The sequence below is a fragment of the Filicampus tigris genome, chromosome 14 (genome assembly GCF_054856515.1).
Source record: "Filicampus tigris isolate MCC_2025a chromosome 14, RoL_Ftig_1.0, whole genome shotgun sequence".
Classification (NCBI taxonomy): domain Eukaryota; kingdom Metazoa; phylum Chordata; class Actinopteri; order Syngnathiformes; family Syngnathidae; genus Filicampus; species Filicampus tigris.
In genome coordinates, this window is record NC_141230.1 from 16,969,098 (window position 1) to 16,988,418 (window position 19,321).

Consider the following 19,321-nt stretch of genomic DNA (forward strand, 5'->3'; position numbering starts at 1 on the left):
TATTCAATAGCGCCATACAGCCCTAAGAGTGAATAAATAAAAGCCACCTTACAAATGCACCTCACACTTTTTTTGTTTTGGGTAAAAGTGTAAAAAAAAAAAAACAGACACACACATATCCACAATACAGCATAGACAAAGGACACCCTCTCAGAGGTTTATTATTATGAACATATCCTTTTAGAGAAGGAGTGGCCTAAAAAAACACAGTAGTTAAAATTACTTTTTTTTTTTTCTTTTTTTTTTGTTATTGTTGGATGACCTCGTCGTGTGTGGGCTTGGCATGCATTTCCCCAGTGATTCCACATTCATTGAAGGAAGTCTTGCGTCATCCTCGCGCCAGCTGTTTGTCTGCCCTTTACTCACATGATCTATGAACTCATGCTTGCCTTTTTCTCATAGCTGAAAATTGACATTTTGCACTAAGGGGAGCGGGTGTGGGAGGGGGGGGTGAGTCGTGCAAGGGTATCTTATCTCCTCCTCCCTCATATGCTGGCAATGTAATTTTGTCGCAGAGGGCAGGAGCCACGGAAGATGAGCAAGTGTGGGAATAAAGTGATGGCTGATGAGAATACTAAGATGCTTGGAATGTTGGGAACGATATTTAATCTTTATGGGGGGCATGGAGATAAATGATGATGCGTGATTCTAACACTCAAAGGAGGGGAGGGGTGATTGTGGAGCAGCTCATTTAATTAACACATGAATGCATCACCCGATATAGACACGAATTGCAACTAATGTTACTGATTATTAAGGTATTGATTTTGAATAACTTGAGGCGCTAGTACTCTCATGGTTCTGGGCATCTTAAATGATTTGAGAATTCAACCGAACAACTTTCAAATTGTCAACCATCAGTAGGAGTCCAATCGACAATAGAAATTGCTTGAATTCGTGAAAATGAATCTTTAATTATAGCTTGAAAGAACAAGAGCCTAAATGAGTACAAAAGTAAAATAAGAATGTACTCAAATAATAGCAATGAAAAAATAAAATAAATACGAATAAATATCGGCTGTTCCTGATGTGCACGCATTGGCCTCTTATGGGCAGTGTGTTGCTGTACATGCGTGAAGTACACGCATATTATGAGATAAGAGAAAAAGAGGAAACTTGTGATTTTAGCTCAATTAGTAAAACTCGTTTTTCACAGATTATTAATAATATGAGCCCTTCAGCATTGTTACATCGCCTCTCTTTATTCACACAGTGACAATATGCTGGTTTGTTTTGGTTTTATAAAGTGCATCACAAAAATTAAACTACTCCACCAATATTCCCAGCAATGTGCTAAACATTCAAAATGGTTTGCAACATTGTGTAAAGTGGTGTGAAAAAACCTCCTTGGTATAGCCGAGGATTTAAAGAGCACCCTGGCACTAATGAAATATTTCTATAGAGCGTTTGTTTTGTATACTCTGCACGCTGTGGGGGCTGTCTGCCAAGTATTATAAATCCCTCATGTTGTTCCTATGGTAACCATGCATGGATGTACCTTTTGCGGAACATCCTCATGATCCAGTTGACTCTGCGGGCTTATGTTTACCAAGAAACCTGTGATCTCCATTGTGGCAGATGCACCCAAGTGGATGCCATGACATTTCCATCCCGTTCATGCATTATTCCATTGAACCTTCTTCCCCTTTGAGGAATCTCTCTGATCCATTCATGAAGCTCCTCAACGGCGGAACGACCTGCCGTTAGACTCGGGAGCAGCGGGGTCGCATTTGACGGGTGTGGCCGGCTCCTCCCGGCCCCGTGTTGTCTGTGTGATCTTGTCCTGGCTCTCGCATAAAGGGTAAAAGCCTCCTGGGATCGGGTGTGAGCCGCCGCACGGCCCCCTTTAATAAATTATGAATTCCTCATTGAGATTCAGGTCGATAATTAACACGTCTGAACTGAACAGCGCAAGATTATCCAGAGCTTTTAGTGCCTGTTGTACCTGGGAGCATTGACTGCACCTTGTCCTTGTCTCATGAAATCCCATTACTTTTTTCGACTCACATTATGTTTACTGCTTGCTTAAAGCAACAGCAAGGACTTTTGCTATGCACGAATCGGATGACTCGAATTGAGACGCAAATTGGCCTTAAAATACATCGGAATTTTTAGAGTCAAACCAGAGCGGATCATAGCGTATTGCCGCGCGTGTTGGCACAGAGGAATGTTTGAATAGCAACACTCACGTCTCAGTATATGTGACGTACTGTATGTACAGTATGTTTGCAGTACACAATACTGCGTCTTGTGAAAGTACGCTGCCTTCGAGAGGGACACCCAACGTGTTTGTGCATGTATGGGAATATTTAGCTAGCTAATTAGCATCAAATTAAAACTGCTAAGCAGTCATTCAGCAAAGCCCATCGCGACGGTGTCTGACGTTAATTTGCTGTTGGCCTCTCACACCGTCATAGCAACAGATTAAGTAAGTTTGCCAACTTCTACCCCGGAATGACGAACTCCCCCCCCTGCTAATGAGATTTCGATTAATGTTAATGGGGAAAATTGCTTGATATACAAGTAACTTGAGTTGCAAGCTTGGTCAAGGTGCCATAGTATTTTACACCTTATGGGGGGTCATTTTTGTGTGCGGCAAAGCACACGAAAGATGACCGGCGTTCTGGCTGAGCCAACAACCGCAACCGCACGTGATCCTGGGTTGCCATGACATTGACACGAGTTGCACCTTTTCCTCCGTACAAGCCAGCGCACCATCCACCGAAGCTGTTATTTTAAGGTCATCCAAGTATGATGATGACACATTGTTTCTTTAAGCAGTAATCCAAACTGAAATGCTGTCAGTGAGCAGTAATTCCCAAATGTATTTTATTGACATATATCACAAATTCTTTCATTTCTTTACCTGGACACTTGGGTCCTGCCATGGACTTAGCTGTAATTGAATCCAGGGCTCCCTTGAGAAAATGAAGGCTACATGTGAGTGGGCAGGTGGATGAAGATCATTTCAAGGCGGAAAGGCGTCCACTCACAATAGCGATCTTCCCCCCCCCCCCCCCCCCCAGTGTGACGAATAAAGAAAACCGGTAGCTGCAGCTGTGGAATTAAAGTGCGAACTGTTGTGTAATGCACCTCAGAGAATAGCCAAGCAGTGGATTCTTGTGGCCTGCAGCAAAAGTGCAGCTAAGCTCAGGTTCTCTCTACTCTTTACTTTTTTTTTTTTTTTTTCTTCTTTTTTTGTCAATCAAACCCCCTTTGCCATTCTTTAAGCTTCCCTCGTCAAACCGTTGAAGCGCTTTCTGGGCGCGAGGAAGTCCAGCTCAAAGAATCAAAGCACGGTCATCGGGGGGCATCCAGGCAATGATCCTTAATAGATCTTAGTGGATTTGTCCTGGGGGAGTGTCTTGTCTGTCACTCTTTTTAAAGCAGTCGAGCTGCTTGTTTCATTTACGCACCTCTGCTCACTAACCAACACCTTATTCAGAAGTAGTTGTATGAAAAAAATGTGTAATTTACCGAAGATATTTTTGGGGGGCAAGCAGCTGATCAGATTGTGTAGATGTAAAGCCAAATTGTGGCCAGTGAGTGTAGTCTTCCCGCTGTACGTAGTTTGTCGACATGGATTTGTAATTTTACGAGTCATTTAGTGGCCATTTGATTAAAATCCAAAGTTTAGCTGACCTTACTGCAGACAGAGTGTGGTCCCGAACGTAGAAGCTAGCGACAGTATGCCACATGCATTTGATTAGTTAAACCACACTGAAATGACTGCAACATAAGTGTGGTGATTATACTGCACATTGCACAATTTAATGTGAGCCATGTGCCTGCAATTAAGAAGACCGCGTTGTTGTTTAGGGTTTTATTTTTTTGCATTCACGCTGGAAACTTTCTGGAGAATTCGTGTAGAGCTGCAATAATAGCTTAGAAAATAATGTAATTGAGATTTTCCCCCAACGAGATATTGCAATTACAATTTTAACATGTGTTTATTTTTTCAATATATCAATGTATTACAAAATGTCAAATAAAAATGCAAACAAATCTGTTTATCACTTCAAATGTTCATGTTTCATCCAACAATGAGATGTAAACGGGCACTGCGCTTCCTAAGCACTGAACTTATCTAGATGGATAAATAAATTATATATACATATTGTAACTGTATATGAAAAATAAAGCCGACCGACCGAAATGAAGCAGAGTCGTTGTTTTTTTTTGGTTTTTTTTTTTTTTTTTTTTTTAATTATTTAAATTGCAGCCTCTGTTTGATACTATAACCATACTGTATGACCCTGGCATTACCGGTATGTTTCATGAAGTGGTGGTTATTGATAAAATATTTAATATTAAAATATTGAAAGTCCACTTGCACAAATGATTGTAATGATAAACCGCTGTACATATCTGTACTGGAATAATAAACACTTTGTGTAATTAGTTATCTTAATAAATGTTGACCATTATAGTAGTTGTGAAGGCAGAAACTTTTGCTCCAGCCTTTTTTCCTGGGTCTCTTGCAGGTGTGGCTAATGCAAGTCAGGGCACAGAGGAAGCAGTCATTTAGCTATGAATTATTTACAGGACTGCTTTGACTGTTATGGATGCTCAGTGCACCTGTATGGCTCCGTGGGGACGGATAATGATGGTCAGTGGTTATTTAAGAGCAGACTTTTTACACTGTATTAAGTTTCCCCTTGAAGCAATCCACCCTGATACATTGTGCAATGTGTACAATGCCACTTATATGCGATTCTACTGGGGATTGGCATAATATTCAGATAATTGGTTGAATGTATGGAGTTGATTAATTGTATTTTGAAGCAATTAAAGCTTAATTGAGTGCCCCAAGAAGAAAATTGCGACGTCAGCTACCTTGAGCTTTGATGCTAACGCTCCTGTGCAACATAATTTTGCTCAGCAAAACGCTGCATAAACCCACGAAATTCAAAACATTCAGTGAGCGATTCTCTTTTCTCGATAAAGATGATAAAATAGCAATCAAACCAGATGGAAAGACAGACGGACACACACACTGCAGTATGTGTTTGTTGTATGCCCTTTAAATGGTGTGGCTTCATCAGTAGTGATGGGAATTGATGAGAATTTAGCGATTCCGATTCTGCTTCTCAATCCCTTACCGATAAATTTGACTCCCCCCTTTGAAGAAATTTAAAGATCAAACCCAAACATATTTTTTAAGAATATGTTCCCAGCAGGCCCACTAGTCGAAACACGGCATTCTGATTAATATTGCGTTTGTGGAATATGAGTTAAGAAGTAAAATCCACCCGTTTTTAGCCATCTCAGGGGGCGGCCATTTTGTCACTTCTGTCGACTGAAAATGACATCACAACTGCGCAGGCCTCAGGTAACGACCAATTCTCACGGCTGTGGTTGGTCGTTACCTGAGGCCTGCGCAGTTATGATGTCATTTTCAGTCGACAGAAGTGACAAAATGGCCGCCCCCAGAGATAGCTAAAAACGAGTGGATTAACTCTTATTCCACAAACGCAATATTTATCAGAATGCCTTGTTTCAACTAGTGGGCTTGCATAGAACATATTCTTGAAAAAAATGTTTGTGTTGACTTCTCCTTTAAGCTTTGTAAGTGTTAAAAGTGGCCTGCTGTCATGTTTTGGCGTGAAATATAGCCAACCTTCTCAACTGGTGGCTCGTAGACAACTATTAAAAAAATATCATGTATTCCTTTTTTGATTTTCCTGCTCGGGGTATACCAAGTTCCCACATGAAACATATTAGCTAAGCGACCGGATGAGTAGCTGCCTCACGCTTTAGCCGCTAGTTTACTCCGTAAATAAGTTTGTATCACTGCCAGGACAAATGATCCACGGGGCAACCATGCCGCATACTCTTGCGTTACCTAGGAGACCTGGTTTAAAAGTGATCCAGCTTCACGAGACTAAAATCCATTTGCGTCCAAAGCAAAACACTTCAAGTTGCACTTCTTCAGAGCTCTTACAAGCAGAGGCACTCACGGCCCTGCTTCATCTATTGTTGATATGTTGCTGAATTAGTCAGGAGGATTGTTTCTTCCTGAGAGTAAGCCTAAACCTCAACATGGCCAAGCATGCGTCCATTGCGTCTGGTGTGCGTGCTTGTAGCGCTATCACAGCCCGGCTAGTCGGCTTAACCTCTGAGCCAGTGATTTTGGATGTGCCTGAGAATACTCAAAATAGGATGTGGTCTTAGCATCCTTTGTACTTTATCCCACAAAATCCACGCATGTGGTCACAGTAATTGCATCATTATGTCACGCAGGGACACAAATTGCACCCAACGCCCAAGAATAACACAACGGAGGCATTTTACTCAGACGAATATTAGGTAAATTTAAGCACATTTCCTGCTCCTCCAAATGAGTTCGAATTTGTTCCCCCTCATTTATTAGGAGCCACAATTCTTTCAACGTTGCCATGGTTACGGCTGCTGTCTTGCCGTTTCACTCGGAGAAATGTTGTCGTCACCAGGTCCTAAATCCTTCCAGGAAGTGGCGGCCTGCAGATATGGAGCAACAGCTGCCGGCCTCACTTTTGCCGTCCTGCGTCGGTGCACAATTTCCCGTCGACCGCGGTGCAATGTGAAGGCTTGTCACTTCTGTGGAAAATGAGACTTATTCTGTCAGCACGGGGTGGCCTCAGCCCATATTTTCCTCAACGCAGGTCTTTTACCAACAAGCACTCTTCGTGTCGGTCGTGATTTAGTCCGAAGAAATATCCCAATAGTCAGTTTCCCCATGTCTGATTTCACTCAGCAGATGTGGCAAAACCCATTGTCCAAAAGTTTATGATTTACAGATGATAAGTGCTTCTGTTGGCCCTCCATGTGCTCTCCACACATTGTCATTCCCTGTCTACACCTAGCCAACACTGTTGCCAGGCAACAAGGCTGCCATAAGGCTGCACATTGTTTCATATTAAGATTTGACGTACTTTGGCAGTTCCTTATTGGGTTTGAGTAATGTGTGAGCAACTAAAATCACATTTATTTGGATCCGGGCAGCGATGCGGCGTATTGGTTAGCATAGTTAACATGGTGAGTTTTGGAAAGATTACAAATTGGAAACTTTCAATGGCAGTAATGGGAATTTGAGGGGCAGTTAATAGAAAGGTATCATATCATATGGAAGTGAAATGATCTCAACTCACTTCACAACCAGCAGCTGATTGGCAGGTAGTGAACTATTGTTTGATAAAGAGGTTTCAAGCCGTTTATTGCCACTCTCCGATCAAGTTTACTGTCAAACAAAACATAAAACAAGAGAATTGCACATCATGTGTTTTAAACAACCACACGAGCTAGCTTTGCCTCATGACAACGTGTTTAGCTTAATGCTAACAAACACTGCAAAATGCCATAGTAACAGAACAAACCTCTAGCATAACAAACCCCTGATGGTAAACTGATAGAGGCTAATCCTGAACAGATTAAAATGTTGCATAGGATCTTATTGATGTTTGGCCTCTGAGTGAGAGTTAATCCCAGTTTCAACCAAACGGTTACATTCAATCCCAAATGTCTTTTTTTCCAGATACCGAAATATGCTGGAAGGAGTTACAGACGCTTCTTTCCATGTGTGTGCCACATTTGTGATCGAGTTCAGTGTGTCAACTCGCAAGCACTCGGCATTACAGTAACTGAGTGTGCATCACAGGGCGCGGAGCCTCTGGATTTGCCACTGTGCAAGCCTTAAATCGTTTAAGGCTAATCTCGAGGAGGCCAATTGATTGGCCTCTCCTGGAGAGCAGCATGTGCCGCTGTCATTATTTATTACTGGTGGAGATTAAGGTTAAAAGCAGGAACATGCAGCAAGGCCAAGGAGCAGTAGACAATCCATTCCTCGAGTTCCTATAGGCCCATCCATCCCCGCGTTGAAGCAGATGGACATAGACAGTTTGTACTAAAGCAGCTGATGGTGTGGAACCGTGCTAAGCAGGCTTGTATTCATTCCGTAACTCAAAATGAACCTTTTCACACTTGAATTTACACTTAGCAGAGTGCAGGATCTCACCGAGGTTAGCATACGTGCTGTCTTTTTTTTTTTTTTTTTTTTTTTTTCATCAGCAACACGTTTATTGATGTTATTTTTGTTACTTTTTATTTGTCTCAAATGTGTTTGAAGGTCAGGCAGGTTTTTGAGGGGAAACACTTGAGTGAGCGTGTGGCTTGTGGTGAAAACTTTCATGGCTCCTCCTTGTCGTGACCTTGAGGGGCTTGTCGCTCCTTTCCACTCAATTAATTTTGTGATTAGCCCGCTGATTTAGTTACTTACTTTCACACTTCTTTTTTTTCATCTGTATTCCCAACTTCAGCTTCGGTCACGGGTCTCGTCAAATCTGTTTTATTTCCAGAATGATTTTTAATCAAAGGTTTCATTTCGGCATGGTCATTTCAATACATTTCCTTGATTGACTATGGGGAAAATTAACGATTATCCTTTGAATGACATTTGAGCGGAGGGGATAATGTCTCTGAATGTTCTGAACTCCTGTTTTGATTCCAATGTTGTAATGAGCAGAATAATGCAATTCAAAGGAGTTCTCATAGCCTTTGCATATTGTCCTTCTTTCAATAGAAATGTAGAGACTACAGTATTCACACACAAAAAACAAAAAATCATTAATTAATTAATAATTAATTAATTGATTTATCTTAAATCCATCAGTACTGGTAGTTCACCCCAGTGCACTGGGCAGGGCTGCTCAATTATGAAAAAAAAAAAATATATGAATCACGATAATTTGGGTAATAATTGAAATCACGATTATTCAAACGATCATTTATTTCTTGGTACAAAACAAGGAAATGGTTAAACATAAAATACAAATACATTTCTTTGAAACACTATAATTATGTAAGTTCCTTTCGGACCAAACAAAATGTATAAGATGAGTTATGGTAAAATAAAAAAGGTGCAAATGTATAATTTCAAGTGTGATTTCCTTGTGTGTAAGCAAACATAGTGTGTTGGATAGAAATGCATATTAATAATCATTTTTTACGGTTATGCCCATTTTGTAAATCGTGGAGTGTAATAATTGTAATTGAATTTGGATTAATTGCACAGCCCCTAGCACTGGGCATAAATAACTCAACATGGGCTAAGTCCCTTTTTGATCCAGTGTTGGGTTAGCTATTTCACCCAATTTGGGTTTCTTTTAACCCATCAGTTTTAGGAGTCTTACCCATTTGCTCTGAATTGTCTGTGCGTTGTTGATCTTAATTTGGGAAACCCCGCAAATGCCACGTGTGTATTTAACACATTTCATTCCCAGCTTGCCTTTATTTACTGTTGCCAAATGTGAAGTGAAGCATCCACCCTGAGAGTGATGTTAATCCCTTGCAGGGACGGTTGCGGTGACCAAGCATCAGGGGGTGCAGAATTCGCCGCATTCTGAAAAGGATTCAGGCGGGTGAAAGAGAGAGGCCAATCGTTTTGGTTGTTCCAGCTGCCTTAAAACCTCCTTCTGCCCTCCCACTTACTCAAATGGGTTAGGCGCATTTAACCTCGGCCATGAAAACATTTAGTGGCGTCTCACGTCAGTGCACGTTTGAGATGATACCGAAACTTTTTTTTTTTTTTTTTTTTTGTGTGAACACTCCAAAGAGCCTCTCTTTTCCTTTCTGCTCGAGCAGCCACTCAGTCAGTAAATATTCACACCCACAACTGTTAGATCTCCCTGATCTATGACGTTCTCGCCAACAGCGGGAGGTCCCTGCACAAAGATGCTCACTTAATTATTATTTTTCAAGCAAAATCAATATTTTTGTAGCAGTTTAAGGATCTTAGGAAGCTGGTAGTGCTGGTTGAGGATGTTGGCGAAATCCCCCTATGGAATCCCTGGGACTTTTATTTTCACGGTTGTCCTCTCGGGACCTTAAGGCATGACTCGCGTGACGGGATGATTCTTGACAGCCGCGGCAACCCAGTCGCCGCTATTTCCTAAATATCTTTCGTATGCGGCTCGGCTAGAGGAAAACCCAAAGGTTTTTTTTTTTCCAAGCAATGTCCTCATTTGGATGCGCTCCCGTTGGCCCGCTTTTTGCTTTCCTAGTAGGGTGAGAGCTGTAAAGCTATTGATGTGGAGAGCACACGCCACAAGCGTATGTGTGACACAGTGCATCCATACGTGCTGCGATTATCAGCAGGTTTGCACCCTTCATTCTCCGCCTGTCAGCTCGCAGCTTGTGGTCGAGCCACCCCCGGAAACCTCGGCCGCGCATGACCTGAATCCCAATGAGCTCTCACTGCCGCTGACCTCTCTGCCCTACCCCTCCCTTACAGTGTGAGTACCTAGGCCCGCACATCCATTCATCCAGTCCACGCCACGCTGTGCAGGGATGCCTCTTATACGATACGGTAAATAAGTGGGCTACCGCTGAACCCATGGGAAATGGGGCCGGGAAGTTAGCGTAGTATTCACATATGTTTTCCATAAAAGCACTACAGTGTGGGAATGAATCCTCCCGCGACTGGAAGCACTTCTGTAATCCGAGCCCAATCCCCGAGAGCGCAAACGCCGCGGTTCGCTTCTAAAGTTCAATCGCATCGAGATTCGCGCGCGGCACTGGTGGCGACGCTGCGTCCAACCGGAAGGCGATCGGTGTTCTTGGCAATCATCTTACTCGGCCGCATCCGCGCCAATGCACGTCCTTGCCTTTTAAATCACTGTCATTATAACCTTCAGGCTCTTATGATGCTCCTCACAGGTCTAAGCCTCCCACTATGCGACGGACGCTGTGTTACTCCATCAGTTAGAACCACGCCCGAGAGGCCACCAAATGCTTGGTAGCAAAAAATTTAAGGCGGAAGTCAACCCAAACATATTACCAATATGGAATATGAGTTAAGCAACAAAATCCACCCGTTTTTAGCTATCTCTGGGGGCGGCCATTTTGTCACTTCTGTCGACTGAAAATGACATCACACTCCCTCAGGGCTCGGATAACAACCAATCATAGCTCAGCTTCAGAAAACAGGTGAGCCGTGATTGGTCGTTATCTGAGCCCTGAGGGAGTGTGATGTCATTTTCAGTCGACAGAAGTGACAAAATGGCCGCCCCCTGAGATGGCTAAAAACGGGTGGATTAACTCTTATTCCACAAACGCAATATTTATCAGAATGCCTTGTTTCAACTAGTGGGCTTGCATAGAACATATTCTTGAAAAAAAAAAAAAGTGTTTGTTTGTTTTTCAATCCCAGCCACTTTGTCCAACAATGGCTTAGCAGCTGGCTCAAATGCCACCATTTATTCCTCTAGTGCCCCGTGACAAGCTTCTCTTTGTTCCCCCTGAAGCCCACGGGCATTGGCAGTACCTCTGCCACACACACATCCTTGTAGTATTGCGGGGGGGGGGGGGGGGGGGGAGCGTAAGCCCTGCCAAGGCTGGCACATCATGGGTGAACTGGACCATACCAACACATCTCTTGAAGGGGGGGGAAACACATCAGGAAATACAGTATGATATACCTGACCTTTCATGGTGGATATTTGCTAGAAGGAGCTTACTCAAGTTTGAGGGGGGGGGTTGGGTGAGGTTTTTTTTTTTCTTGTTGTTTGCCCTGCAGTGTGAACCTAAATGGGCATGTGTGTGCAGACATTGCTGTCATCTTTGTTTAGACATCCTCTGTCAATGGGGGAGGGGGCATGTGGAGGTCAGTGTAGTGGTGCGAACATGATTTCAAGTGGTGATACACATGTAAACAGAAAAGGCACCCTTATGTCAAAACCTAATGAGCCCTGACACCCCCTAAACCCTCCCCACCCTTCACCAAATAAGAATGTGGAAGCTAACTTGGGCAACATTGCAGTACAGTGGACGGACCCCCGCTATTCTCGGGGAATAGGTTAGGGCCTGCGACGAGCAAAAATCTGCGTATAAATGACGGGCATTATGAAGGCATTGACAAACTTTTTTTCGTATCTTAAATCATTGGTTCTCAACTGTTGTCACACGGGGGCGCTGAATTTTCGTATTGCAGATAGTTCATGACACACTTTAATAGATGTTAATAGCAATTAAGGAAACGTACGGTTTAAAAAATAACTTAAAAAAAAAAACTTACATACACATGCTTAGGCTATGTGTTCAAAGTACCTTTTCAGAACACCTTATTAGCAAACTTATTTTGAACATGAACTGCAAATACAGAATGTTCTTAACATTGTAACAACGAAATGTCGGATGTCTTTATCGTTGTAACCTGGGGACCACCTTCAAATTTTTTTTTTTTTTTTTAAATCACCGTAGAACTTAGTGTCTTATTGTCGTTGCATGAAAAGAAATGTTAGCGTAAAATGTTGAAGATGTTCTTCCTATGCCACTAGCACTAATATACTGCTGCATTTAGACATGAATGCTGTCTTAATGTGACGTCACGCACGGAGTGAAGCGCTTTTTTTTTTTCTCACTGTGTCAAATGTTGCAGTGCGGAGCGGTTGCACCGTGTCTCCCGAGCGCAACAGCTGCATTTAATCAGCCCCCCCAAATCTAATCGGCCCGCAGCCTCACGCATCCCGGCTCGGATGCTGCTTTATTTTCTAGTGACAGTGGATTTACAACGCAGGATATGAGAGTGCTTCAGTCCGACAAAAGCACCGTTTAACTTTTATTCTTTTCACCTCTTGTGCTTCCGATATTGAAATTTAAGTTGCGCAAAATGAAAGCGGGACATCAATGACTGCACACAGAGCATGTGCCTGCTGTTTTCACACTCTTTAGATGTTTTTTTTTTTTGGTTTTGTTTGTTTGTTTTTTTTTTTTGTCATTCTTGACGGTCAACTGTTGTGAAAATGTGCAAAATGTGAAAAAAACGATTTCCTGACTAAACTCGCTTGCGGCAGGCCTTCAGTGGGGATACACCTGATTGAATCCATCTCTTTACTGTCACGTCATGAAACCATAAATACTCAACAAAAACGCCACATAACAGCACACAACTGTGCCATGCTCGCCGTCTATCGCGCAGTTCAGAATGAATATTTATCGAACAATACAACAAAACAAACAAACAGTCACCAGAGATGCTGATTAATACATGTACTTGCATTCATGTGTGCATAACACCGCAGATGTGTTTTGCTCGTCGAAATCGTCTTGAACAAAATTTGCTCAACGGACCAATCTGGGGATGGAAAAACGCCAAGGTCATTGACGGCCAATTTGCTGGCCTCGGCTGACCCTGTGAGGATGAATTTGAAATTTAATTGGCTCAAGAAACCATTCCCCTTGATAATGTAGTTTAAGTTACATTATCCAGCACTACTGATTCTGAAGGCCCTGGGCACATTACATTATGTAGTCCGTATGATGGTGTTTAAACCGTCAGAGAAGGTCTTGCTGACAATAAGTCACCAAAAATCGATTTCTACCACAGACTGTGTCAAACAAGCCCGGTTGGTTGGGGAAAATCCCTCCCACAAGACGCCAGCGCGTGGCACACCTGCAGGCGGTAGAGACCACAGACGCTCTCCGGCATCGTGACAGTGAGTGATGGCGGGTGGTTGGCCCAGTGATTCAAGCACATGTAGCCCAATTGCCCGCCGCTTCTGCGAGTCACAGCGTTAAATGTCATTGTGTTCTACTTCCACAAGCCTTTGCTCTGTCGTATAATTATTTCTTCAGGGCTTTTCTGTAGACATAGCTTGTTGCTGTCAGTCAGGAAGAACAATAGATTTTTGACAAGAGACTGTTTAGGCTAAACTCCTCCGGTCCTTATCATCCTATGGTAGCAGCTGTTTGTCTGCATAGGCTGCCCTTGGCTCTGCAGAGCGATAGATAGTAGGGCAACAGTAGAGCGAGCCTGTTGCTATTCAGAATTGTATACTAAGTTGACTTCATTTTGAAGTTCTGTATGTAGCTTTGTTTGTGTTTTTCTTCAATCAGTCTATTCCCAAATCTGCTACGTAAGGTTGGGGATTTGACTAGATTACTTTTAGGACAGACTGGTTGGCCAGTTCGAATTGCCTGGTAACTTGGGCCTTATTTTGATAAACAATTTACACTGCATAGTAATTTATTGTACATGATTGGGATTTGTCCGCATAGATCTTTATTTTTAAAATATTACCTTCAATCTGTTTCCCGAATCTGAGCCGTGATTGGTCGTTGTGAGCAGTCGTGATGTCATTTTCAGTCGACAGAAGACAAAATGGCCGCCCCCAGAGATGACTAAAAACGAGTGCATTTTGCTGCTTAACTTATATTCCACAAACACATAATTAATCAGAATGCCGTGTTTCAACTAGTGGGCCTGCTGGGAACATATTCTTGAAAAAAATATGTTTGGGTTGACTTCCGCTTCAATAATTTAAACTGTAAATATACCACAAACTACTATCCCAGAAGTTGAATGTCAATATTCCAAACTCATTTTGCATTAGCCTTGAAAATCATTTACAGTTATTTTGTTATCGTAAATACAGCTGAAGTAATACGGAATACTGATGTGTTAACATCACTTGCCTGTGTGAGTCATCTGTGGGGATGGAGAATCTATGAATATTTTAAATGTCAAATTAAGCTGATTAATTCTTCACAATTCATTGACAGTCCGTGTGATGCGCGATGGCGTACTACTTGTTAGTCAGGTCCCGAGCTAGTTGAGAATGACTCAACAAAGTCCATGCTTGTTGCAGTCCAGTAGCGCACTTCCGTTTCTTCACGACGTGAGTAATCTACATTCCACAATCAATTCCACACGATCATCAGTTTTCCATGCAGCATGCCCCCTTATGTTTGTACACCGTGTTATCAACAGGGTGCGGAGAGCTTTGTGAAGGAAGGAACCTGGGGGATTGTTAGGGGAAGATGATAGATTTGGATGTGGAAGTGTAGCTTTTTACACGAAGCTGATGGAGCTCTAGATTTAATTGACGGCACATTAAAAAGAACCGAGCACAACACCGTCAAGACATCAGACTTGGTTAAGCTGTTACAAGAGATTTTCTTTTTCTACCTTAGCAACTGTCTGTCTTAAGGTGTAAAATTAGAGGTGACTCTGCTTCCTGGAAACGTTCCCTCACACAAAAGTAGATCATTAGCCGAGTCAGGGATATCTTCACTCACACTGTGATGCACCGTGTGCTTGTGCAAACCGCTCATGAGTTAGCAGCCGGTGTGCCGCAGTCCAAAATGCTGCTGTTGGATCCCACGAGAGGTGTGTTTACCTGACTACCATTGAAGTGTTACTGTCAATGCTTGCTGTGTTTGTGCGCCATCACAGTGGAAGCAACCACACAGAAAGTTTGTAAAAAAAAAACTGCAGGTCACTTGTGTCGCAATAGGCAGGGAAGTTGGCTTTGAGGTGGTGCCTTTGTGAATGGGGTGGAGTGCATGGAGGAGTTTAGACTTGTTCCCTGCTTGGTGTCATTAACCTCCAGGGGTTTGACTTGTCCCCAACGTGGAATTTTCCTTTGTTTCTGGGTGTTCCTTTTGTATTGTTGGTTTACAACACAGCTGTTAAAGTCTAGTTGTTTGTTATTAACAGTGTCTGATAAGCTACTTGGAGGATTTAGTTGGCTAAGATAAAAGCTATGTATTCTACTTTAAGTTTGGCTTAGCTTCACTGAAGGATGTTGTTGATTTTTGTCAACTGTGGGCTTGTGAAGCCTTTTGGGACTCTTTTGTGATCGAGGGCTACTATATGCAGTAAATCAACTTGACTTGAATCTACCCACCAGAGAAATGTACTGTAGCTTGCTAAGCTACCACAAAATGACACATGTAGCCAGACTATACCAAAGCTACTACCAGTAGATGGAGTCTCTTCAACACAAAAATGTTCATTTTTGTCATTGTGCTATTCGGGTTTAAATTAACACTTAATTCTGAAATCTTTGTATAGTTGTTCTTCTTAACTTCTGAGATTTCTTGGACTAATGCAAAGATAACACTGTTATTTTAAACAAATTAATCAAACAGTGTATACTTGGCTTTTTAAGACATTAATATTAAATTGTTTAAAGAGACTACAGCAATTTGGTTTTGAGAAATATCCTGCACAAATATTTACGAGTCAAATAACCCAACATTATTTATTTCGGCTCCACCTGTCTTCTCATTTTTCCTACCTGTTCAAAATTGCCTTCACGCATTCACATACGCCAACACACAGAGAGACACCAATTTTACTCTATCGCAGCCAAAACATGTTGCTAACTAGTGCTAGCTAGCGTTAGCTGTGTCTAGGACTCAATAAGTAGCATGGATTTGTTAAGGTATGTCCATGGGGGATTAACAATACCGTATGCACAGTCAAGGGCAGGCTTTAATTTGAGGATACAGAAAAGGTAAATGTAGCTTCTGTAAACACTACCACGCTAACGCTATGAGGTCAAGCACGCTGGTTATTTAAATATCAGTGACAATGTCATCATGTCATTGGATCTAACGCGACTCTTCATGTCCATAATGTGTGTTTTTGTTCCCTCTGCTCTGTTCATAGGTCAAAGCTTCAGGCAAGGTGCTATTTGACCTGGTGTGCACCCACATGAATCTCATCGAGGGCGATTACTTTGGCCTGGAGTTTCAGAGCCATCAAAAGACGACGGTGAGCGCGAAGGACAAATAAAGTGAACTGGATAATTGGAATGTCTTATCAAGCCAGGAATTCTCTCTCTACAAGACCAATTACATGGTGATGTTATCTTCTCCGTAGGTGTGGTTGGATCCTGTCAAGCCTATTATCAAGCAGCTGCGACGTGAGTATTCCTTTTTTTTTTTTTTTTTTTTTTTTTCTCGTGTTCTAACATGGAGGTTTTCATTAAGGTGCAAATCTGACAAGGTTCCGGCAATTTCTATTTTGATACCTCATATGTTCCTAACAGGACCGAAGCACACAACGTTGAGGTTTGCTGTGAAATATTTTCCCCCAGACCATGCCCAGCTGCTGGAGGAGCTGACTCGGTGGGTTTTGTTCCACAATATTAATATTATCTTCGCCTCATTAGGTTGGCTCTGCTTTGAAATATGCCTATTTAAACAATTGAGAGCTGTATGTAGTAATGTGGAAGCTTCAGCGTTGAATACCCGGCAGGTTGTACAATTTGGAGTTCTATCGCTATTTTAGGGGGGGAAATTGGAGTTGCAAAAAACTTCACACTCAACAAGTGAGTGAAGGATTTACTTATGTATGGACTTTTTCTTTTTTTGAGCAAAAGTGTGAGGATGGTCATATGCAAAAGGACATAAAGCGGTACTCGCACCCTGGCAGCTCAGTAACAGTGTTCCCCGCAAGTATCAAGCCCTGCTGCGAATGGGAAAAATCCATACGAAGGTTTGTAATTGCCTGTTAACGCCACAAGATGGCAGCAAAGCACAACTTTCCTAATAGGCAGAGTTGTGGGCTGAGTAAATAAAGCTCCTGTCCTCTCCTCAATATAAATTTGTGTTACCAAGATGATGAAAGATGGCGCCATGCCAGTACTTTTATATTAGACAGGGCCTAGCCTAAGCACATACGTTTTTCACCAAAAAACTCAGTATAGGTTCCCCCAAAAATCTGCGAAAAGGTACATTTGCAAATGGCCAATTGCAAATAACACTGTACTGCATGACTAATTTAAAGAAGAATGGAAGGTTGAAAGCAAAGTTAGCTGTAGAGTAATGTAAACAAACCTTCTTCCAAGGATGCACTGTAATCCTAAACTTCATTGTACAGTGGGATCGGGACCGAGCCTTGGCACGAATTGTGGAAATCCGCTTTTGAAACCTTGTCAATAGATATGGCAAGATGGTGGCAATGCACTACTTTTTTCTAAATGACTCTTCTCAACTCATTTCAATATAGTTCCTTGGTACCAAGACAGCACCAAAGCAATACTTTTATATTAGATAGCGCTTTGCCTGTGCATGATTATTTATTTATTTTTATTATGCAATGGTTAACTTGAATGTTTTTATTCGATTTATGGTGGTTGTCTAATGCTAAAAATCACCTGAAAACCATCCCAAATGGCACCATCTGTTATTTTCCAGGTACCTGTTTGCCCTTCAGATCAAACAAGATCTTTCCAATGGCCGTCTGACATGCAATGACACCAGTGCTGCGTTGATGGTCTCCCACATTATGCAGTGTGAGTTCTGAAGGCTTCCTTTTTTTTAACCCCGAGACCAAAAGGCGACAGACATGTCGGCTTTCTGATTCAAGAGTGTCATCAATTATTCTCTCACAATAGGCTTATTTCCATTTTAATGTGGGTATTATACTGGATGATCTCTCATCTGAGGCATGTCTGAATGCAATCCTTTGCATGTTACTTTCTGAGAAACATGACATTTGTGAGCTGCAGCGTATTTTTCATGACTTTTTACATTTTTTATATTTTTACATATTTTTTTCCAGAATACACTGTATGTTTTATGCAAGCCCACTCGTTGCAACAGGGCATTCTGATAAATATGGCGTTTGCGGAATAAGTGTTAATCCACTTGTTTTTAGCCATCTCTGGCGGCGGCCATTTTGTCTTCTGTCGACCGAAAATGACATCACAACTGCTCACAACGACCAATCACGGCTCAGATTCAGAAAACAAGTCAGCCGCGATTGGTCGTTGTGAGCAGTTGTGATGTCATTTTTGGTCGACAGAAGACAAAATGGCCGCCCCCGGAGATGGCTAAAAACGAGTGGATTAACACTTATTCCGCAAACGCAATATTTATCAGAATGCCCTGTTGCAACTAGTGGGCTTGCATAGAACATATTCTTGGGGACTTCTGCTTTAAGCTTGTTATTTCTTGCTTTTCAGCTGAGATTGGCGACTTTGAGGAGAGTCAGTGCCGGTCACACCTCCTCAATAATAAGTACATCCCTGATCAGATGCCCTTGATTGACAAGATCATGGAGTTCCACTCGAGGAATATGTAAGCATGGTGCTGTCCTTTTTAAGGTCAATGGCAAAACAGATCAATTTGATCAAGTTTTAGCATGCTAACAAGATTTCTTTTAGATTCTTAGTGCAAAGGGTATCATTTCAACTAAACATTAACTGCGCTGTTTCAAATAGATTGGCTGACTTGCACGAGAAAATATGCACGACTTGCTCATAGAGTACAGCATATTCTCAACCGTCTTAGTGAGGCGTTTTATAGCTAGCGACCACACGTGGATTTGGATTTGTCTGCTGCTCAGTGAAAATCTGCGTTCACGCGCCAAATAATTCACAGCTGTTGTCAGCCCGTTTAAAACGTTTAGGTTCGGTTTTGGGTTGTTGTGTGATGTCAGGGGTCCTTTTTCACATGGTTTGAATTCAAGCCAGAAGCAACTCATCAAACCGACGGACTCGCTGCGAGTGGCGAACGGCTGCTCCTTTTTAATGTACTCCTTTCTTTCACTTGC

General features: G+C 42.2%; 1 protein-coding gene across 5 annotated transcripts in view; it reads left to right on the plus strand.

The window, feature by feature from the left end:
- The window catches only part of LOC147136570 (FERM, ARHGEF and pleckstrin domain-containing protein 1), a 50,692-nt gene that overhangs the window by 9,563 nt on the left and 21,808 nt on the right, over nucleotides 1–19,321 (plus strand). For all 5 annotated transcript variants that reach the window (XM_086051463.1, XM_086051467.1, XM_086051466.1 and 2 more), the window contains 5 exons: nucleotides 16,430–16,534; nucleotides 16,643–16,685; nucleotides 16,812–16,890; nucleotides 17,962–18,059; nucleotides 18,732–18,846. In XM_086051463.1, coding sequence (XP_085907589.1) covers nucleotides 16,430–16,534; nucleotides 16,643–16,685; nucleotides 16,812–16,890; nucleotides 17,962–18,059; nucleotides 18,732–18,846 — 440 coding nt within the window. The remainder of the gene's footprint in view (nucleotides 1–16,429; nucleotides 16,535–16,642; nucleotides 16,686–16,811; nucleotides 16,891–17,961; nucleotides 18,060–18,731; nucleotides 18,847–19,321) is intronic.